General features: G+C 43.4%; 1 protein-coding gene and 1 long non-coding RNA gene across 2 annotated transcripts in view; both read right to left on the bottom strand.

Annotated features, from left to right (window-relative positions):
* Nucleotides 1-3,392: 3,392 nt before the first annotated feature.
* Nucleotides 3,393-23,547, bottom strand: part of LOC135982574 (uncharacterized) — a 77,394-nt gene continuing 57,239 nt past the window's right edge. The window contains exon 2 of the long non-coding RNA XR_010599989.1: nucleotides 3,393-5,021. This is a non-coding gene — a long non-coding RNA (uncharacterized LOC135982574). The remainder of the gene's footprint in view (nucleotides 5,022-23,547) is intronic.
* The window catches only part of LOC112061481 (uncharacterized), a 60,078-nt gene continuing 45,237 nt past the window's right edge, over nucleotides 8,707-23,547 (bottom strand). Inside the window, exons 3-4 of the mRNA XM_065587271.1 lie at nucleotides 13,733-13,915; nucleotides 8,707-9,986 (exon numbers count right to left, since the gene is read on the bottom strand). Of these exons, the coding sequence (XP_065443343.1) occupies nucleotides 9,735-9,986; nucleotides 13,733-13,915 (435 nt within the window). The 3' untranslated portion in view covers nucleotides 8,707-9,734. The remainder of the gene's footprint in view (nucleotides 9,987-13,732; nucleotides 13,916-23,547) is intronic.

The raw sequence follows: 23,547 nt of genomic DNA, 5'->3' as shown, positions 1-23,547 counted from the left end.
CTGAGAGAATATTTCATATTTGTGGTGAACATTTCCAAATGTTTACAATATGCCTAAATATGATTCCAATATGCTTTTGTATCTGGAACAAAATATTCTCTAATACAGTGGTTTTCAACCTTTTTTCATTTGTGGACCCCTCAAAAATTTCACATGGAGGTCCGGACCCCTTTGGGAATCTAAGACATAGTCTGCAAACCCCCAGGGGCCCACGGACCACAGGTTGAAAACCACTGCTCAAATCATATGAGATTAAAGGTACTTTTTATTATAATAGAAAAACGAATGTTTCTTTAAAGCAGAATTTTGCCAGAACTGTGAAACTATCTTTTTACAAAGTTTTTGGTTTTTTTAAATGAATCATTGATGCCTAATAACAAATACAGCTGTTAAAAGAGCCTTCTCCATTACTGTGATTTTTTCCTCCTCTGTAATAAACATATTGATAGTCTATACTGCTATCTCCTCAAGCAAAATAAATTTTTAATACCTGAGTAACATCAATTTCAGCAAGTGAGAGAAAGAAGCAATTCTAAGTGATTAACAGTTAACATACAGTGACATCAAAAATCACAGTAATTCCCAGAAAAGCTTCATGAGATTAAAATAAATAAATAAAAATGAAAAAATGAGCCCAAAATCATGATGGGATTACTAAAGCTAAAATCAGATCAGTGAATCACTTTTAGTGCAGTGGTTTCTGAAGTTGACACAAAGTTAAGAATACTGACTGTTGTTGTGACATTGATATAAAACCTGGAGGATTCTTATTGTTTTTAGAGTATCAGTTCTAGACAATTTTTGTTTTATCAATCTGGTCAAGACATACTTTACCAGCTTGTCATTTGCGATCCAAAACTGAAACACAAGGAAGACAGGTTGACATTGTTTTTCAAGATTAGCCCAAAGTACCTACATCCTGAGATAGTTAAAGGAAAAAAACCCGTTTTAAAGCCGTGGCAGCAAATTGCTATTCCAGTGCTGGATTAAATGTAAAAGCTCTTCACAGAACTGAAGATGAATCTATATATTAGAAGAAAAATCAGAAAAGTACTTGTTCAAGAGCTAAAGGCACAAGTGGAAAGTTGACTTCAAAGATTTTTTTAATAGTCTGCTAAGTTTATAAAATCAGTCAAGATGTAGAGAGAAGATTGCATTACCTTATTCCCACTACACATAGAAGCATAATGCTAACACAGGGATTATTTTGGTTGAGTAATAGAATTAAACAAGGCTGCAACAATGAATACAGTCCATTAAATGAAATGACTGCAACTACTTTTCCTCGCCTGCCCTCAGAAAACAAAGAAGTATGTTTTCCATTTCACCATCTTTCTTTACACTCAGTGAGAACATTTTGTCCCACCTAGATTTCTCTTTTATTTCCTATTTTAACTCTCTTGCACAAATATGCAAACACATTCACCCCACCTTCGTAACAAGCATTTTCACTAGAACTATCCAAATGCTAATTACAATGGTCAGGATGTTAGTATTTTTCCTTAAACGTATATCTAATAGATCCTTGTGTTCTGATGGTCCCAATCTTTTCTATCTGGAGATAGATAGATAGATAGATAGATAGATAGATAGATAGATAGATAGATAGATAGATAGATAGATAGATAGATAGATAGATAGATAGATATTCCCTTTCCTCTGCTCCCCATCCCCATTCTTTATCTCTCCAGTCTATTTTAATAAATAACTATAGGCAGCTAAAGGATTTGTTCATTCCAAAGAGTCTCCCCTTCACATTTCTCAGAGGTTCAGTTCAAGGAGACACCATGATAATAAGGGTGACTTGGGATCTCTACTTTACAATGTCATTGCGAGCTAGTTTTTAAAATGAAAAATATGTACATTATACCTAAAAGCATTACAAGGTTACAGTTTCCTCTCTAAGCATCTTTAATGTTGGTGGAAAGGCAGCGATGGTATACTGAAGACAAGCTACAGGGGGGAAAATAGGGAGAGAAATCTTTTCTGAAATATACATTTTATTTTTGTGAGTGATCATTATATTCATTTGATTTATGATTAGGATTAATCCGCAGCTACCACAATTACTTTTTCTTATGGCTTTTCCTAATTAACTTCTAATTTTCCTGCTAGCTCTTTTTTTTTCTTTAATGCCAAGCACTTTACTGTCTGATTTTAAGACCAGACAACCAATCATTAATGACCAATGTTATTTTTGTTCCTCAGAAATGTATTAAAACAAATGTTCATGCACGGATACCCTATTCACTATCCAAAAGCCTGATCCTAAGTTTCTAACCAGCCAGTATTTTTAGACTTGTCACCGAACTTGGATTTCCTATTACTTGCTGAAAACTATTATGGGTTGCACTATTGGCTGGAATCCAAAAAATAAAAATCACTATCGATTAATACACATCGTGCTGGTTTCATTGAAGAATTGAACTTTGTCATTATATTTAGACCATTCTAAAAACTATGGCAGATTAATCTTTAAAGTCCTATTCAAAAGGGCACTTAGCTGAGAGTTAGACATGAAACTGTAGCTATATCTTAATTTTAATATATGTCCTCTATTTTTGAGTAGCTCACAGCAAATTACATTATTAAATGCCTGTTTGAGACTAGTTGCTAAACTGCTATTCCAGTGTTATCCTAGAATTCGTTAATAGCAGCTGTTTGAAAAAAATTATTAAGCGATAATGAAAAAAAAATGCCTGCTTTGAATTTATATATATTTCAGCAGAGAATAATGTTTTATTTAAAATAGTTACTGTGCGCCTTTTGATTTGGAGTTTAAAGTAAATAATATTTGTACATCTAAAACATACTCAAGACAAATGAAAAGCCTCTAGATGCTTTTGTATGAGATGCTGAAGAGCTCTACAAACTTAAAAGCACAACCTCAATTAAGCCCATCTTCATCTGGAAAAAAAAATTAGCAACTGAAAGCTGAATATATTAGATAATGCACACTTGCAGAAGAGCATTCTCTTAGCAAAAAATTCTTGATAACCAACCTAAAGCTGGCCTGAGAGTTGCTCAATGCTAATTTTGTTTGAAACTGTTTAACTAACTATGAATAGATATCCATATTCAACAAAGACATAATTAATGGCAACCTTTTCTTCTGCTTAGAAGACATCATAACAAGCAGAAAAGTACAAAAAGATTTCTATAGTAACTAATTTAAGGACAAAGGGTTGACCTCTAGCATTTCATTAAATAAACTGAGTGAATAAAAGAAGACTGACAGTATTCATCCCTGTTCAATTCAAGCAGCCAATTTCAAAATGCAAATCATAATCTGCAGATGTTGGAGCCTGATATATTTTTTAAAAATATCATTTGTTCAATTTAAGAACATCAGAGATTTGAATTTTAAAGAAAAATCAAAACCAATTTTAGGCTTCAGTTTTAGGCAAAGAGCGAATTTATTCATGGTACAGAAAAGGTTTTTAGGTAAGCGGTTTGGGTTTTTCCCCTCCCCCTTCAAATGTTTAAAACCATTCTTGTAAACCATTAATTTGATATATTATTTCCAAAACCTTTTCATGGAGAAATTATATTAAGAATCAGATTATTCCTGATTATCACACCAAGTAAGTGTCATCGTATTTATACCCTGGTATTTGCCGGATGATAAAAGCAACAATCGGATTCAGAGACATCTACTTCAGAGATGCCACAATAAACTTTGCATTACATTCACAGTGTATTTTATACAGACCTAAAATTAAATCTAATGCTACACCCTCAGTAGGAAACACCAGTTAACCAAGCCAAAGAGAATCCTACATTGCCCCTATCTAAAACCACTAGATTATTTTAAATATACTCCGGCCGGATAAAGTGGAGGCACACAGAGTACTTGATCTCAAGGGGAGGTAGCAAGCAGGCTGTATCGCTCTCTGTTAGGTTGTGTGCAGAGCAGAAGGTTGGGGAAAGCTCCTTGCCAAGGCTCTGCACTCTAAGTGCCACCAGAGGAGCTGTAGGGGAGGGGAGACTGTGAAAGAAAATATAAGCGACATCAAATCAGGATGCAAAGAAGCAAGTTTTCGGGGGGGGGGAGGGAATTGCTTTTATTCAGGGGCAGATCCTGCCACTCTTCCTCCTCCAGACCGTTGGGGCTACTGAGGGAGGAAGGTGCTTTTCCCAGGAGTGAGGGGATCAGAATCTGACCCTTAGTGTTCTGAATGCTGGTGTTTCTACACTTCCCGGGGCAGGTAAGGAAAGATGTTGGCATCAGCATGAAAGTTGCTTTGCAGACGTCTGTGGAAGGAATGAAGGGACTGCAGGTCCCTCCTTCAAAGCACTGAGGCCAAGATCCCACTGGGACTTTGGAGCCTAAATACCTTTGAGGGTCTGGGCCTCAGTTCCTCCTGGGAAGGGCTGAGTGACCACCTGATTCAATGGAAGTTGAAGTTGCTTAACATCTGTGCGAGCCCCGTGTTCTGCACTTACAGAAGGGACGGATCTGATGTTCGAATGGGTCTCTTCCATCTCTAACGTCTTTGTTGCTGCCCGGTAAACCCCATCAGAGGCTCTCCAGCAGCAGGGTAGCAATAAGGCATCACTAAGTAAGAGAGGGAGATTTAACGATGAACTCGGGATTCAAAATGGCCCAGGCCCCGAACCTGAGATCGGTGGGGCTTTGTGCAAGTTGCAGGAGTCTTTCCACATAGATCGGCTTGCAGGATCGGGGCCCAAGACAGCAGAAGCAAAGCACTCAGATTCCAGGGGTCTCCATCCTTCACAAAGTGGCACCTAGGCCCAGATCCTGAAAGGTATTACGGCTCCTAACTGCCATGGAAATCAATGAAATGTAGGAGCCTACATCCCTGGAAGAATGTGGTCCCTAGACACCCATGTGAGCTCCTAAGCAGAACAGAATAGGAGGTGGATGCTGAGAAAAGAACATCTTTAGTGTTGACATCAAAACACAACTGCACACTTTCGATGATGACACCCCAGTTCCAAAGCAAGTTATTGTGTCTTTGGAGCATTTACAATTCGAGTGACATGGTCCACGATGCATACTGGAAAGAGAGAAAAACATAAGATAAAAGTATGTGTATTTATCTGTCCAATGTAAAACAGTAACTCAAGGGTCTTATTTTCTTGGGATTTTGGGTATGGGGAATAGCATGAGGAGGGCATTTTTGATAGATGATGAGTGGTTGCAATCTTTTTGGCAGAGATGACTAAGGTCCCAGTTCATCAAAACACTTAAATGTACACTTAACTTTAACACTGATTCAATGCGACTTAAGAATCTACTGAAATGCGTTGCTAAATAAGGATGGTCTTAGGTATGCACTTAAAGTTAAGCACATGCTGAAATATTTTGCTGAATATGGTCTTGGTTTTAAAGATGGCAAGTCTAATATATCTAGGATTTTCCCTTACATTTATACATTTTTTAATAACAGCATTTTAAAGCTACAGGATAGGTGCTTTCCACAGATATGGAGAAATTTAAAAAAAATAATTAAAGGTATAAAAATAAAACTAATAGAAAAAATTCCTCTTCTAAATATAAAAATCTAGAAATTGTTATGAAATGAAAAACTAACAGTAGAAGAAGTTTGTGGGTACTAAACCATAAGGAGTACAATGTACAATAATGCACAAAAGATAAGGAAAGGAAAATCCTTTTTAAAACTGTTTTTCTGCTTTTGAGTATTTTCAATATTAATATTTAGACCCTCAGATGGAAACCCGGGCCCCATTAAAATCAATGGGAGTTTTGCCATTGGCTATAATGGACCAGGATTTTGCCCTCAGTAGCTGGTAATTTCATTCTTTCTTAAATAAAGAGATGTCCATAAATTAATTCTAAACTATGACAGAAAACAACACATGACACTGACCAGAACATTCAATTCATTGTGATTGCTATTTACTAAAATGTCTTAGTCATTCATGATCTTAAAAGGACAATTAAAATAATTTAAAATATTATTGGGGAAATGAAGGCCAAAATACATTGTGGCTGCCTGTAAATATCATTGTCCATGTAAAGGCAAACGAACAGCAAATTTACCGGAGGTATGTCACCTCTATTTTGCTTAAATTAAACATTTTAAATATTTCTTAAACTAGTTCAATTAAGCTTCCTAATGGATCAGCATATACTTATTATTCCAGTATTTACCCACAGCCCACCACAATGCTAGGCTTTACCAAGAACAATTACGGCCCATGGCTTTTCCATCTTTGCCAAGTACCCTGCAACCATCATACGTAAACAGACCCTGCAGATGTCTCAGGGCAAAATAAATGACTTCCGGATGGTAAGAAAAATAAATGAATTCATTCATTCATGCAAAAGTGAAGGGCCCATTGTTTTCATCCTTAAAAAAACACAACACCCTATGTATCTTAAAGTATCAATGAACAACAAATTAATTCTATTATGACACAAGAAATCTAAAACAGACTAGACTGCAAAACAAATTCATTTTCTTTTCTCCATACTCAGATAAATGTCCTAATTTCTTATTAACTCGCCTGACAATATAATTTTTGAAAGTATCTTTATGGTCAATTAGAATTCAAACCACCCACAAACAATTTTTTCTGGTGCTTTAGCAGTTTAGTCTAACTTCTCAGATTAAGACGGTTTCCTTAGCTTTATCCTCTTCTGTAACAATGTGCGTACAATGCATCTTTAGAATGTATTTTAAGTCAGACTGCAGATGCAGATAATCTCTGTATTCCTGCACTAAAACAGAAAATGTGGTGCTCTTTGTAAAGGGAATAGGAATAACTATTTAAACAAAAACCCAGCCTGTTATTTCCACTTTTCCTTTAAAAAAAAAAATCAGACTAGAATATAAGCTTGGAAACGCTGACTGAAAGCTGAACTCTAACTGGAATCTACCATTCAAAATCAGGCAGCAAACAAGGACTAATGGAATCCAGTGGTCTGGCTCACTCCCCTCCTATTGTAAAACCCACCCCAGGAACTGAAGGGGGAAGAAATCGCTGCATGATTTCCTCACATTGTTCTGCTAGGTGACAGAAGAGGCCATGGGCCCAACTCCCCAAAACCTGCATATCCCCTGAGATCCATGGTGACCCACAGGGAATCAATAACCATTCACAGCCATCACCTCAGCCATGTATCCATGGTGTCCCCACCCTTCTCCAGCAAAGGGATTCATGCTACCAGGGATTATTCCTAACGACATAATCTCCAGGCTGCCGATCGGGGTGTCCCTAGCCCTACAGTGTGGGCTGTATTATATTTCCTGAGGAACCTCTGTAGGGCATAGGGTTAAGGGGGAGTGAGATGTGTGGTCCCCTCAGCCAGGGGCGGCTCTATGTTTTTTGCCACCCCAAGCACGGCAGTCAGGCAGCCTTCGGCAGCGGGTCTGCGACGGTCCCTGGTCACGCGGATTCAGCGGCATTTCTGCAGGTGATCTGCCGGTCCCGCGGCTTTGGCATACCCAGCAGCGAATTGCCGCTGAAACCGCGGACCTCCCGCAGGAACGCCGCCGAAGGCCACCTGATGCCGCCCCCACAGCGACCGGCAGGCCATCCCCTGCGGCTTGCAGCCCCAGGCACACGCTTGATGCGCTGGTGCCTGGAGCCACCCCTGCCCTCAGCCCTACCCATTCTCACCCCAAACCAGCTCTCTGTGGGGCCTGGGAGAACAGCGAATTGACTTCAATAGGGACTCATCGAGCGAACAGGCGATTAGGATTTGGGCTCCCATTCAACAAACCACCCTCCTTTACCATAGCACTTACGCACATACTTCAAATGAAACAACATGGCTGAATTGGTACCTGGGTCCTGAGGGTCTGATCCTGAGAGGTGCTGAGCACCTGCAACTGTCACTGGAGTCAGGTCTCCCATATTTACACCCTTAGAAATGGACACACGTGAGCTGAAAAAAGTCGAATGACCAATTCTGCCACCCTCACTCACGCTCCTGACTCCAATGGAGCTATTTTCAGAGGCAGGCACTACTCAGCATGGATAAAGGGAGAGGGAATTGGGCCTAGCAATAATAGACTCCATTCCATCTAGTTTTATACTGGTCAGTTCTTTGGAAGACTTAATAAAACAAGAATTCAAAGCGCAGCCCTACCGCTTGGTCACCAAGGATTTATTTTATTCCATAGCTCACCAGTTAAGGGCCCGATTGTGCAAACACTTGGGGTCTGATCCTCATTTACACAAAGTGCCTTTTACGCCACACTGGCAATGTAAATGGATGTTTGTACAGGACCCAACACTGTGCGGCCCCGATCCCGATTGGGGACTGAGGACACAATATTATTATCATGATTGATAACAATAATATATCAATTGCCAAAAACATGTAGAGGAGGCCTAAGTATAAATCAGAATCTGGCCCTTACTATAGTCCCGTTGGACTACATTCAGTAGGGCTTTCAGCTTTAGAACCTAATATAACAGGTCTTCATTATATATCCCTCTTTCATAAAGTTTGTTCTCTCACACACTTCCACACCCCCCATATAACATCACACGCCACCCATTACTTCCAAGCTATTATAATTCCCCATTGGACAACTTATCTTGAACCAAACATGTAGCAGGTAAACAAAATTGTGTTAAGATTTCCAATATATTTACCCCTGGTTAATTCTTTTAATCAAAGATTCCCCCGCAAAAAACAGCAAAACATATTGATGCTGAAGCTGAAGGTAAATTTATATGTGAAAGACACAATCTGTTTGTACCACATTAATTCAAATGGTTTTAATCAGGGAATGTCACAGTGAATTTATTTGGAAGGGAAACACTTAAAAGCAAAAATAACTTGGAAACATTAGCTGTGTTTGGAGGGAGTTGTCATTCCAGCCAAACAGAGTCAGAAATTAACATTTCTGCATTCTGTTAAGTGCAACAGACAGGAAACAATCAACAGGTACCGTCATGAAACAATGTACAAAGCATGTCCGGTATTAATATTAGTCTCCTACTACCACCAACTACTCTTAAATCAAAGGAACTCTTTAGGAAAACAGACCCAAACTATGCATCACAAATTAATTCAGATCACATCTTTAAATGCATTTGAGCCAAGCCAGAAGTCCACCCCTTCCGTCAGCTGTTGACTTTCTAAGTGTCCCAGACAGCTGCATGTCTGTCTATAGCTCCCTGAAATGACTTGTCTTGCCCAGATTTCTTAAGACTGCTGACTTCTAATAGCACTCCCTGACAAAGGCTCCACTTTGAGGAGGAGATATGCTAGGCTGCCAGCCAGGATGCTGCAGAGTTCAGGGGCCAGGACCAGGCAGTGCAATCGTCCCTGACTGCCTCTTTAAAACCATGTCACGCTCATGTGACAACTGCTCCTCTGTGCTTGTTTGAACTGTCCCTCCCAATTAGTGGTAATAAGTGACTCTGTAAAGATGAGCAAACATAGTGCATTCATTAGCCCTCGCCAGCCCCCACCGCCCCCCTCCTTCCTGGCCAATCAGTCCCAGAAAATCCCCAGGGCACAACTCAGTTAATACTTGGAGGAAGCTAAACACATCTTGTTTGGAGTGAACAAGTGCTGGCAAAAGGCAAATTAATGACAAGTCATTTGAAGAGTTTGCCTGAAATTATTTTATTCTGTCCACCCACTGAAGAATTGATTATTCTCTGCGTGAAAATATGTCTGAATCAATAAGCTAAAAGCTAAGAGAAAGGAAGGCATGCTCCAACCCCATTTATTTAATCCACTTTTTTTGAGGCATGTCACATAATTTACAGGGCAGAAATTACTAAGCCTTTTCAGAGCGAGAACTAATGACAAGTTCTGGGAAACCTGTGCGATCATCCATCTCCCGGGTGAACTGCAGGCCCGTGCATTCGCCGATCACTATCTCAGCTGTAGTGAAGACTTCCAAGTCACTTATAACATGCCCTCCGACAGTCTTCCCATCCTTATCAGACAGGCAGATGTGGAGATGAGGTGCTTTGTTCAGGGTTCCCACCAAGGAGATGATTTCAAACCTCTCATTTAGATGAATAATCTAACAACAATTAAAACAGCAGAACTGGACGTCAGTTGCCAATATGGTGTACATTGCTTTATTCACATTCCGGTATCAAGGACATCTCAATAGGCTGACACACATTCATTCTAGAATCTTAAGGAACAAAGGATTAAATTTTTCATAAGCACCTAAATGACATGGGCCCCCAAGTCCCATGTTCAATAATGACTTAGGCACTTAGAGCCAGATTTTAAAAGGTATTTAGACACACAAAAATGCAAATAAGTGCCTAGTGGGATTTTCAAAAGTACCTAGGCACCTAACTCCCATTGAAATCAATAGGAAATCAATGAGACTTAGGTGCCTAGGGGTCCATATCCTCAAAGGAGTCAAGTGCCTAAATACTTTTGAGAATCGGGACCCTAGATGCTTTTGAAAATCCCAGTAGGTGCTTATTTGCATCTTGAGCCATCTAAATACCTTAAAAAATCTGGCCCTTAAGAGCCCAAGTCTCATTGACTTTCAATCACCGATGTTACTTAGTTGCTTTTGAAAATTTTACCAAAAGGTCCTACATGTTCAAAACTGATTTGGTGTGCCTCACTTGAGACACTTTAAAGCAGTCTGGTTTCCAGAGATGGCTGAGCACCCACTCGCTCTGAGAACCAGGCCCCTTTAGAAGACCCCAAAGTGGACATCCAAAAATGGAGACACCTCAGTTTACTAGTCACTTCCGGAAAGGCGGGCCAGTATAACTAACAGAAGCTCTACTTGTATATATTCAAACCATTTGAAATAACCACCTAAAAAAGAGTATTGAGAGTTACTTTGGGCCAGATTATCATAACAGGGAGACAATAGGTGAGTAACCATGCATTCGAATGGGTAGTGTGGTATACAGATATAGCGGTTTGTGAGTGCAACAGATATGTAAGCAATTTAGCAGGCACCGCTGTTGGCTTTGCTTAGAAAATACAGGTCTTCATGTTTCAGCTCCACTAGCAGTCAGGTAAGTCACCCCTGGGGAAGATGAATGAGTGGGGGAATGTGTGGAGTGGTAGTGCTAGAGAGTAGCATAGTGTGTTAGAATTCTTTTTGTGGCACCACTTATCATTGTGGGGGGAAATCACTAGAATGTTGGAATTCAGCTGCCAGAAGTGGAGTGACATGGGAAAGCACCATAGCATCTTGGTTTCCTTTGATCTGCCAGCTTGACAAGTACTCGGACTCTTTGGATTACTCAAGCCTAGACCTGGCATAATTCCAGGTACGCGTTACAATTTGCAATCACAAAATGTCTTCAATACAAAGAATTCAAAGTGCCTCACAGACATCACTGAATTACTGGAAGTCTCCCAGCAACACGGGGAGTCTCCACGTCTTAACAATTCCATTCTTCCTCAGGGGTGTAGTCACCTCTTTGCCATTGGTCTGTCATTTCTGAGTGCTTTGGGGGATGGAAAGTGACAGGTGAGTAATCTGTGAGGTACCCCTTTGAAAATCTTCTGCATACTCCACAGAACCCTGAATTTTCTAGGACATTAAACCCTTTTGCCCTCCAGGCTCTTTCTTGCAGCTGTTATACATCTTTGAGGAGGGTGGATGGGAAACCTTTGGAAAACATCAATAAAAACTCTTTCATTGTCAAAAGGAATCACAGTTAAAGGACAAAAGACACATTCCCTGCCGCAGGAGCGTCTGTGTAGTACTGCTAGTCATTCATGGCCAGGAGAGCCAAAGAGTGGGAATTATACCAGGTCTCCTGAATGGAAATGCAGAGAACTATCATTAAAATACCAACCTGGCGATCTTTAGCGTTCTTGTAAACAGCTTCTATTGCAACTGTAACTTAGATGGGAACAAAGGAGCATTCCCAGCTTGTTCAAACACCAAGTTTTTAATCATTATTCACATATATTCTCTGTTTATCTCGCCAACAAAGGAACTTTTCAGCAACACGTGGAAGATGATGTTCAACAAATGTGCACTCTTATGGGAAACTTGGGGTCTTGGAATAGTTTGTTGCCACTACATGGACATTATGTACACGTGTGCATGCATACACCCACGTGCACACACCGCTCAAATTTTAGAAATGGACTAATGATTTTGGGTGCTTCTGCTTCTGAGTGCTCCACCTGAGACTCACCTCAAAGGGGTCTGATTTTTAACAGACTGATGCCCAGCACTTTCTGAAAATCAAGCCCCATTAATGGGCACCAAGTGGGGCCCCTCAAATACCGAGACGCTCAAAATCACTAGCCACTTTTAAGTAGGCTTGTACATTTGTCTCTTCCAGTAGATGTATTGACAAAGGGGAAGCCCACATGACTCAGACCTAGCTTAGAAATAATGCACAATTGTTGTATAATCCCCAACTTTTACATTGATTTTTCCTTGGTTCCATGTAGTGTAAAACTCCCACGGTGACACAGTCCTGGAGCAAATATGTTAGATTCAAGGAAAGGGTAAGCTCTCACTGATTTAAAAAAAAATACCAAACTCCCACTCACTGTGATCTCTCCTTTTATACAATAAACAGCAGGGAATTTGTGTTTTTTAAAAAATCTAGAAAAAGTAGCATTTTTAATGATCAATTCTTATTATTTTTATTATGAATAATAATATAAAGACACTTTGGGTTCTACTCCCTCTGCAAGGGTATGTCTACCCCACAGTTAAAAACCCGCGGCTGGCCCGTGCCAGCTGAGTTGGGCTAGCGGGGCTCAGGCTAAGGGACTGTTTAATTGCAGAGTAGATATTCAGGCTAGGGCTGGAGCCTGTGCTCAGGGACCCTCCCCCCTCGTGGGCTCCCAGAACGCAGGCTCCAACCCAAGCTGACTCGGGCCGGCTGTGGGTTTTTAATTGCAGTGTGGACATATCCCAAGTGACCCACTGGGTAAATCACTTCCCCTCTCTGTGCCTCCATGTTGCCTCCCGTTCTTTGTCTCTCTATTTAGATTGCAAACTCCCCAGGGCGGAGACTGTCTCTTCCGATGTGCTTGTACAGCCCTCAGCACAACGTGACCCTGATCTCAGTTAGGACCTCTAGCTACTGCGGGAATAATTACAATAATAACTTCAGCCTCTCATTGACTTGAATGGACTTTGGGTCAGGGCCAAAAGTGAAAAAATGTGTATTGCCTAAGGCCCCATCTCAGGAAGCCAGCCAGTGGGTACTGTTGCCGAGGGCATTTCCTTTACAGGGGAACAGAAAGAGCCCATCCCATGCAGCCACTGCTGGTGGCAGGTTTTCTGGCCGGTACCTCTGTTCAGTGGCCCGATGGACTTGGATCATAGCTCTGAAGGGAGAGCCCAGCAATCTCGGCCACGAAGACGCTCCCCCCTTCTACAAATACTAACAGGAAGACATTTTATTGTTGACATAAGCTCGTTAATGGACCCAGACACATGATCAAAATGTCTATTTATAGTTTAAGAAACATCCTTGAATATTGAACTAGGACCATCTAATTTACCTCAATGCTTAATTAAACACACAGCAATAAAGATAACACACTTACTGAGAAAATATGGTTGATGGGCTATGGCTAGACATAGAACAGAACAGATTTAGAGATCTGCTTGCCTCTCTGCACCGAGGGCCTGATCCTCAGCTACATCGACTTGAGTGGAGCGATGCCAGTTTACACCGGCTGAACATCTGGCCCTTAAACTTCGCCGTGAGTTAATCGGGAATGGAACACATCTCCAGGAAAGCTCTGTGCACACACCAATTTATGCATATGCATTGCTAAGACATCACTACATGTGTCAGGTACCTGATTAGTATTCGAAGCAGTGGCGTTGGCCAGTCTCAGCGTTGCTTTGGTGATGCTTCCCACACAAGTCATGACAAATGGAGCTTTTAGCTTCTTATCTTCTACAAATTTTAACAAAGAGGTGACGATGTCTTCCCCAGGCCCCAAACGGAGGGCATAAACAGAAAAGGCACTAGGTCCAGCCTGTGTAGAAGGGAAGTTTACAATGGTAATAGCTCGTACTTGACTTCCTTAATAAATCTATCCTTTATAGCCTAGTTTCAGTGGGTCAGCAGAGTATATCAGAATATGTTAGTAAATCCATTTTTATTGCATGGTCTTCGAGCAGCCCTCTTTCTGTGATATTCTCTCTCATTTTGAAGCAAGTGTTAATTGTATCTCCTAGAGGCTCCATGTGCTAGGCACTGTCCAGACACACAGTCCCTAAGAATTTACAGTCTAAATAGACAAGATAGTCAAAGGGAGGGAGAAAAAGAAGTACTGTTATCCCCACTTTGCAGACGGGAAACTGAGGCACAGAGAAATTAAGGGACTTGCCAGGGCAACAGAGTGAGTCCATGGAAAAACCAGGACTTGAAGCAGATCTCCTGAGTGCCAGCCCAGTGCCTCAACCATAAAACCAACCTTCCTTTCAGAGATGCACCCAGTGATGCCTCATGTTTCTGGAGCTGTCCCTAGTTGCTGCTCATGGTTCTGCAGGCTGGGCAATATCCTCACACGGCTCTTGGGGCCGCTGATAAATATCAGCTGGCTTCCAGTGTTGTGGTGCAGCGTCAGGAAAGTCGGGCACTGCATGGCTTATCTCTCCGCCTCCCCCAGGAGATTTGCCTCTCCAGGTCTTGAAACAAAGTGGATGATTTTTGTGGCTGCATTTTGGACAGACTGAAAGGGGTTATGGAGAGTCCAGCAGGCTAGAGAGGAGGAAGGTGCCATAGGAGATGATAATTAGACCCACGGGGGGAATGGAATCAACTGCCTACATAAGACTCAGCTTGGCAGACAAATAACGCACAGTGTCGGTGGGGGAGGGGCAGCATCATGGTCAGTTTGCATATTCCCGGAGATACTGGTTGAGTTTGGCAAAGCCGACCTAGGGGATTTAGCCACCAAACTGCCACAGCAATGAATGAGCATTGCACAGCTAAATCCGCCGGTGGGCTTTGAAAATCTCAGTAATGGCCCGAAACATTGGTTATGTAGTCCAGATTCCTTTGGTCTTAGGCCAAGATTGGGACTTGCCAGATGCCTGCACAAAGCAGTGACACCCCCATTTAAACCCTCGTGGGGGCTCAGGAGCGCCGCCAGCTTTTCTGCCGCCCTAGGTGGCGGAAGGTCCCGCCCCGAAATGCCGCCCCCCACAGAGGCGGTGGAAGGTCCCGCCGCCGAAATACTGCCGCGGTCGCCGCCCCCCAAATTGTAGGGCCCTAGGCGACCGCCTAGGTTGCCTAATGGGTTGTGCTGGCCCTGTGTGGGCTACCTGAACCCGGCAATCAGATCAGATAGGAGTAAGTGGGACTACACGACTGCGTACTTCCACCCCAGAGTAGATGATCAGGGAGGGGCAGAGCCTCTGGTCAGCACAGGTGAGCCAGCAATGAGCATAGGTTGGTTCTGATATAGATCCGCAGCAAACTGCTACTCTCCCAGAGCAAGGAGGAGTGGGGAGAGAATTGCGGGTGTCGCTAGCAGAGCTGATCATTTTCATCTGAAACAGCTTTTAAAAAATGTTGAAAGGTTCCATAAGAAATTTCCATTTTTTTACTAAATTGCAGGGGTGGGGGACATAGAAAAACATCAGCTAAACATTTTTTGGACAGAAACAAAACTGTTTTTCTTTTCATTTATGTTTTTCACAAGAACAAAACACACCCAACCACCCCTGGTGTCTAGTCACAGCGCCACCCAGAGCGCAGCATATGCACAGGGCTGTATCTAATGGCACAATCTAGTCTTTTCATCTGCTGTATTTTGCATGGTATAAGGAACAAGGAGCATGGAGGCCAGAGTCATAAAGTGAAAAATGGTGGGACTAGGGTAGTGATTTCTTTATTTATCTCCCTTCCATAGTAACAGGCACACATCCCCATATGTGGCAACAATGTAAGCTAGTTTTACTACTCAATAAAATATTTGAAACAAAATAAATGGTTTTATCCTACGTTATATCTCCTCAAATAATAATGTACCGACTTAAAAAGAAAACCAACCAACATTCATATTCTAGCCCTGAATTTTATTTTCAGTCCCACAGGATAGCAAACCAGGCATTCCAATTTTGAATTCGAATACAGTAACTATAGTTCTCGGAGGGTTTGAACAAATGCCAGCAAAACAAACCCCAAATCAAATTTATTAGCTGGTGGAGATCTCTAACAATTTTACACAGTGACTTGATAAAGCCATCTGGGGATTCCTTTCAACATTAAGTGATTTAGAGCCCCTACCGAAACTTCATTGTCTGTTATGATATATAAAGAGTTTCTCAATATCAAGTCATGTTACAACGGCAGCAATTTGGTTGTTTGCTATTTTCAGTGTATATGTTTTGTTTTAATCTGGAAAGCTTCTCAGTCCCCCGATATCTAGAGTCCTGCAGAGAACTATAAAGGGACAAAGTGAAAATTAACTAAGTCTTGCAGCCTGTGGTTTTAAAGAGCTATCTAACGTTCGATTGCAAGCTCGAGACAATCCCTGGGAATCTGGGGACATTTGCAGAAAAAGAAACAGATCTGCCTCCCCGTTATGATTAGTTGTCAAATGCCAGCAATAGGTTCAGCACTATACAGGTCTGTCGCATCTTACATGCATTTAACATGCGCAATTTCAGCTTTACGCGGTCGGCAAAAACAAACAAAAAAAGAGAAAAATAACAATTTTAATACTGTACCTGTAGTGCGGGCAATTCCGCCCACCATTTCACTCAATGTAATTTTGACTGTACGCGATTTTCGCTTTACGCGCTGACTGCGGAACGTAACCCCAGCATAAGATGCGACAGACCTGTACAAAGCACAAAACTCTTAAAGAGAGACCCTGCCCCACCTATGGATGTGGGCCAACGCCCAATAAATCAATCAGAGTCTTTCTGTTGCTATTCATCAGGTGTCGGATCAAGCCTCGTTTGTATCACAATGGTTTATGTTCCACCTTAATTGAAAAAACTGTTAATTTACAGTCAATGTGTTTGTATCTCCATATATTCAAGAACAATATGATTTGGAATTTTTTTTCTAAACTTGTCTCCTTTGTTAAAATAATTGGGAGGAGCAGCCCTGTTTCACGTTACAGGTAAGGATTAACATTTCAAGAAAGAAGATGGGAAATTTTGCATCTCCCCTACTTGAGAAGGATGGTCCTGTGGGTAGAACGCTACCCTGAGACTTGGTAGGCCTGGCATCAAGTCCCTACTCTATCACAGATTTCCTGGGTGACCTTTGATGTGGTCTCTCCGTTTCTCAGTTCTCCATCTGTAAAATGGGGATAACAGCACTTCCCTAATCACAGGGGTGCTGTATGGGTAAATATGTTAAAGATTGTGAGATGCTCAGACACTGTGCTGATGGGGGCCTAAAAACATGTCATTACTGCACCCACTAACCCCTTTTTTGTCCTATGACTGCAGAGGTGTTAACGGGCCACTTCTCCTTGAAAGTTTAGCATAAGGAGTTAACCCAGGGGTTCTCAAACTGGGGGTCGGGACCCCTCAGGGGGTCACGAGGTTATTACATGGGGGGATCGCTAGCTGACAGCCTCCACCCCAAACCCCGCTTTGCCTCCAGCATTTATAATGGTGTTAAATATATAAAAAAGTGTTTTTAGTGTATAAGGGGGGGTCGCACTCAGAGGCTTGTTGTATGAAAGGGGTCACCAGTACAAAAGCCTGAGAAGCCCTGAGTTAACACATTCTGAGACCAATCTGTCCCACGTGGTATTTACCTGCGACGCTCTGAGTACCTTTCCCAGAGAAGAGCTCCCTGTAGCTTGAAAGCTTGTCCCTTTCACCAACAGAAGTCGGTCCAATAAAATATATTACTTCATCCACCTTGTCTCTGTAAAGGCATGTCTACACTTGCCATTTAAAGCACAAAAAGTTCCTTTTTTGTGCAAAAATGGCGGGAGTGTCTACACTTGCCAATGACTTTTTGCAGTGAAACTCAGAAGCAACCACCTCCACGAGAGGCGTACAGTTCTTACTGCTCCTTTTGCGGTGATGTGCAAGTGAAGACATGTTCTTCCTGTTTACAGAGCTTTTAGCCTCCGGAGGATATCCCACAGTGCCTAGGGTGACCACTCTGGCCAGCAGCTCTGCTGCTCTGACACCCGATAAACAGATGTCCGGCCCTCCCCCTGTAAAGCCCCGGGGAACTTTGAAACTCCCTTTCCTGTTTTGTTTGCAAGTGCTCACTCATCTGGCCAAGTGACCATGGCTGCTCCACAGAGCAAACGATCCCCTGCTTGGACCCTGCACTCACCCTCCCCCTTTCCCACAAGACCTATCGTCAAAATGGAGAGAGCTGCACTGTGGGATAGCTGCCCTCAGTGTGCTGTTCTCATTGGCGATGGAAGTGCTGCAAATGTGAACACTCTTTGACGCTCGTGGAAGTAAGTGAGGACACAAACCAGTGCTTTTCTTTCACCAGTTCCCCATCACCGGTGAAACTGACAGCGCAAAAACTCTCCAAGTGTAGACATAGCCTAAGAACGTAAGAATGGCCCTTCTGGGTCAGAGCAATGGTCGATCTAGCCCTGTATCCTGTCTCCGACAGTGGCCAGTACCAGACCTTCAGGGGAGTATACAGAACAGGGCAGCTGAAGTGATTAACTCCATCTTTCTTTCTCAACTTCTGGCAGTCAGAGGGTTAGGGTTTCCCTAAGTGTGTGGTTGCATCACCGACCATCTTGGCTTATAACCATTGATAGATCTACCTTCCAGGAACTTATCTAGTTCTTTTTTTAAACCCAGTTCTACTTTTGGCCATCGCTACATCCTATGGCAAGGAGTTCCACGGGTTAATTGTGCACTGTGTGAAAAAGTACTTCCTCTTGTTTGTATTCAAGAAGCTGCTTATTAATCTCATCAGGTGACTCCTGGTTTTTATTTTGTGGGAAAGGCTACCTAAGACAGATAGTTTTATCTTCAAACAATGCTAACAAAACTGTAAAGTTATTAAAAATGGAAACAATTTAAAAACCAGGGATGTTCTAAATATGTACTAGGAATATGACAACTAATCTGTGATCCCTGTACTAATACCTACAGCGTGTGCATATTCCTATGACTTTAGAAAAGCAGAATAGCAAGCATTTAAACGGCAATCAGCACAGGGCAGTGGCCATTTAACTTAGGGTACGTCTACACTGGCAGAGTTACAATGCCGGCAGTTACAACGCCGCTCAGAGAGCGCTGAAGGGAAACCGCTGTTGCGTGTTCACACTGTCAGCTGCCTGTGCAATAGTATGATCACACTTGCAGCGCTATTCGGAGCAGTGCACTCTGGGCAGCTATCCCACAGAGCATCTCTTCCTCTTCTGCCTCTAAGAGTTGTGGGAAGGCGGAAGGGATCATGGGGTATCCTGGGTCCTGTCCCAATGCCCCGTGATGCATTGCTTCGCATCCCAGCAATCCCTGTGCTTCCGTCCGCATTTGGCACCATCTGTCAATGGTTTGTGTACTGCGCGCTCTGCCTCTTTGGCTTTGCACAAATGGGTTTCCCTAACTGCAGAGGGGCAATAGATGGCATGCATATTCCGATTCTGGCACCAGACGACCTAGCCACCGAGTACTTTAATCGGAAGGGGTATTTCTCAATGGTTCTCCAGGCGCTTGTGGATCACCGTGGGTGTTTCACAGACATTAACACAGGCTGGTCTGGAAAGGCGCATGATGCACGCATCTTTCGTAACACTGGCCTCTTCCGGAAGCTGCAAGCAGGGACTTTCTTCCCGGACCAGAAGATCACCACAGGGGAAGTTGAAATACCCATTGTGATCCTGGGAGACCCCGCCTACCCCTTAATACCGTGGCTTATGAAGCCATACCTGGGGCACCTTGACAGCAGCAAGGAGCAGTTCAACAACAGGCTGAGCAAGTGCAGAATGACTGTTGAGTGTGCTTTTGGCCATTTAAAGGTCCGCTGGCGCTGCCTATATGGGAAGCTAGATCTGGCCAATGACAATATTTCTATGCTTATAGCCGCATGCTGTGTGCTCCATAATATTTATGAGGGGAAGGGTGAAAGCTTCACTCAGGTCTGAACCACTGAGGCTCAGTGCCTGTAGGCTGAATTTGAACAGCCAGAGACCAGGGTTATTAGAGGGGCACAGCACAGAGCCATAAGGATTGGGGATGCCTTGAGGCAGCAATTTGAAGCTGAAAGCCACTAACATTTGTTGCTATGCTCGGGAGTGCAGTACTTGTAATGCTAGGAGGTGATTGTGATTGGTGTAGACGATGCAATATGAAGGTTTAAGATAATTGTCTGTTGCTTTGCAGGGCTCTGTTTGCTTTCAATGAATAGAATAAAGATTGCTTCCAAACCAACACAATTCTTTTATTAAAAAACAACCAGAGGAGAGAGACAAACAAAAAAACACATCAGCACTGAGGGGAATCGGGGAAGGGAAGGTCTCAGGAGGAGGTGGAGTCCCAAGACGGTTAAAGATTTGTTTATGTCCAGGGCTCCAAGCTTCTCCTTTGGAGTACAGTGCAACGGGTACTGTACTTCAGCAGGGCTAAACTGCAGAGGGACGGATGTTGAGTGCAGTGGGTACTGGGAGTCCGCAGTGCTGGACTGTAACGGGGGAGGAGTGGAATGCAGCAGGTATAGACTGGAGCCAGGAGATTGATAAGAGTGTGTTGGCGGTGTCAGGGGGGCGGATGGGACAGAGCTTAGCAACAGAGGCTGCAGGGGAGGATGGGCATGGAGCTGCTCGGTTTGCAGAGCTAGTATCGCCTGAAGTCTGTCTGCTTGGTGCTCCATAACCTTTAAGAGCTGCTCCGTGGCTTCATTCTGGCGTGCCGCATTCTCCTTTCGGTTCCTCTTCTTGCTGTTCTGCCACTCCTTCAATTTCTCGGCGGCAGAGTGCATCATAACGTCACGCAGAAAGTCCTCCTTAGTTCTTCGTGGCCGCTTTCTAATTCTGCGCAGCCATTCAGCTGGTGATAAAGTGGGGGGCTGGGCTCCCAAGGTCATCTCTGTGAAGCCAAAATGCAACATTTTACAGAAGCAGGATTGTTTGCAACACACAGACCATGGATTCAGGGATTTAAAACACAGCCAGTACTCTCACACCTGTCGCTAACTGGTGACCCCAGGCAAGCACACATGAGCCACAAGGCCCCCAACATGGTGAGTAGCCACAGGGGCAGGGGAAATCAGTGTTCCAGGACTCTTGGGGAGAGACAGTACTGTAGGGGGAGGCTGATAATCATTCCTGTCCCCACACTTTCCACCGGCAGTGATCATTATGGAAGATCTCTCGCTGCTGAGGGTGAGCAGGGAATCAAGGGAGGGTCTTCTCCAAGCCTGCGGCTTCCGCCTTGGCCCCTATGCAGCTCGCTTGTGTGCAGCAATGGTCATCCCCCCCGTGATGGCAAAGTGGTGCGGGAAAGTTACCCTTAATGGGACAAGAAACCAAGCTGCTCTGCCAAAGAACCCGCAGCAGCGGATTGCCCAGTATCTCCATGAGGGTTTCCTGGAGATCTCTGAGGCAGATTCCCGTGAAGTGAGGGAGTCCATCAACAGCTGGTTCCGTTGCTCAGACTAGGCATGTGATGGGAGACAAGCCTGTTTTCTGCAACCCTCCTGGCCCCAACAACTCACTTCAGTGATTCCCAAAATCAATCCACTTACCAGGGGCCTCCTCTCCTTTTTGCGCTTTGCCAAGATCTGACAGTTGTGACTGGCTAGCCTCCTCTGGGGTAGAAAAGAGCTCCTGGCTGCATGCATCTCTGACCTCCGAATCATCCTCTGCCTCTGGGTCCCCCTCCCCTTCCCACTCCCCCTCCACATCCTCCTCCAAGATTTCCTCCTCCTGGCTCAGTCCACTCTTGACTGGCACGTGAGCCACCCAAGTATCCACAGTGGCCTTTGCAGTGGAGATGTGGTCGCCACCGAGTATCATGTCCAGCTCTTTGTAAAACCGGCAGCTCGTGGGTGCTGCACCAGAGCGGCGGTTTGCCTTCTGTGCCTTGTGGTAGGCGTTCCGCAGCTCCTTCACTTTGACCCTGCACTGCAGTGTGTCCTGTTCGTGGCCCCTTTCTGTCATGCCTCGTGAAATCTGTCTGTAGGTATCATAATTCCTATAGCTGGAGCGCAGCTGGGACTGGACAGCCTCCTCTCCCCAAATGCTGATGAGGTCCAGCAGCTTGGCATTGCTCCAAGCAGGGGATCGCCTGGTGCATGGAGCAGGCCTGGCCACCTGGAAAGATGCGCTGAGACCACTGCATGCGTCACCAAGCGAACAGTAAAGGGACTTTCAAAATTCCAAAGGAATGTACGGGGTGAGGCTGACGGTTGGTCACCTGAGGACAGGGCGGTAGAGTTCAAACCGATGACCAAAGAGGCGAGAACAGGCATTGTGGGACACCTCCCGGAGGCCAATCGCAGCGCTGTAGTTGACCAGGGTGTCTATATTGGCACCACGGCACTGTACCCCCGGCACAGAAAACTGTACGCCTCTCATCGGGGTGGGTTTTTTACAGTGCAGCAACTGCGCAGGCTCTGCGCACTAAGTGGCTTGGCAGTGTGTACACCTTGGGAGTTACAATGCAGAAAGCTGCTTTCCTGTGCAGAAACTTGCCAGTGTAGACAAGGCCTTAGAGAGAGGCACTATTCAAACTTGGATCAAGGCTTCCATAGGATTTATGTATAGCAGTGAACAATGCTTCTGAATCTTCCGAGCAGTGCATCCTGGGACAGTGAAATTTGAATGATACTGTAGACCACAGTCCTCCTGCTCATTGGTCAGCTCCTTCTCCAGCCAGCGCAATTTAGAACAGCCTTGGAACAGCTCTGAGTCATGCAGTCAGACCTAAGGTTGAAGGAAGCATAAAGGTGGCTTAGGGCCAAGTTTGCCTCCCCTTCCCTGAGCTACAGCAAAATATGAGCTTAATACACGTCTCCCAGTTGAGCCCGTGGTTTTCAGGTTGACAAGGGCCAGAAACTTCAAGTTGAAATTGCGTTCACATATTGTAGCTTTCCTGGTTTCTACTTTGCATAGGCTCTAAGTAGTTTTAAGTGTAAGTTAAAAACTAGAATAGAAATGGATGAACCTCACCCTCTCTCTAATTGCCAGATTTGTGTCACACACTTTTAAAGTTTGGTCATTTGCATTTTATTTGATAAAATGTCTTTTTGTATTTCATTTAATCAATTGTTGTGCTTTCCTAAGCCCCAAAGGATAGCACGGCTTTTGATCTAAAACATTTCACAAACCTGCAGGATAGAGTTCTTCATTTCAATTAGTGTAGAGCTGATCATTAGCTAACTAATAAGACCAGTTTGCTGTCGCAACTATTTTCTAATTAAATTCAAAATGGAGATTTCTAACCCAGATGGTCAGTGCTGCTACAGATTTGTTTAAATTTGGTATCACAGTAACAAACTACTAATTAGGGTTTGTAAATACATTAATTCCCTCATGGCTTTGTTGTTAGTATTGCATACAGCCAGTTTATTAAACCATCAATTGTGGTTGGCTTTCCGTGGGACTAACACATAATCCATGATCACATCTTGGTACTGACTCATTTTGAAGGGATTCTGAACAAAATCATAAACGATGTCTTCTGTTTAACTCATGCATATTGTTAA

The sequence above is a fragment of the Chrysemys picta genome, chromosome 3 (genome assembly GCF_011386835.1).
Source record: "Chrysemys picta bellii isolate R12L10 chromosome 3, ASM1138683v2, whole genome shotgun sequence".
In the NCBI taxonomy this organism is placed as follows: domain Eukaryota; kingdom Metazoa; phylum Chordata; order Testudines; family Emydidae; genus Chrysemys; species Chrysemys picta.
The sequence above is the reverse complement of the archived record's forward strand: the minus strand, read 5'-3'. Positions and strand labels throughout refer to the sequence as shown.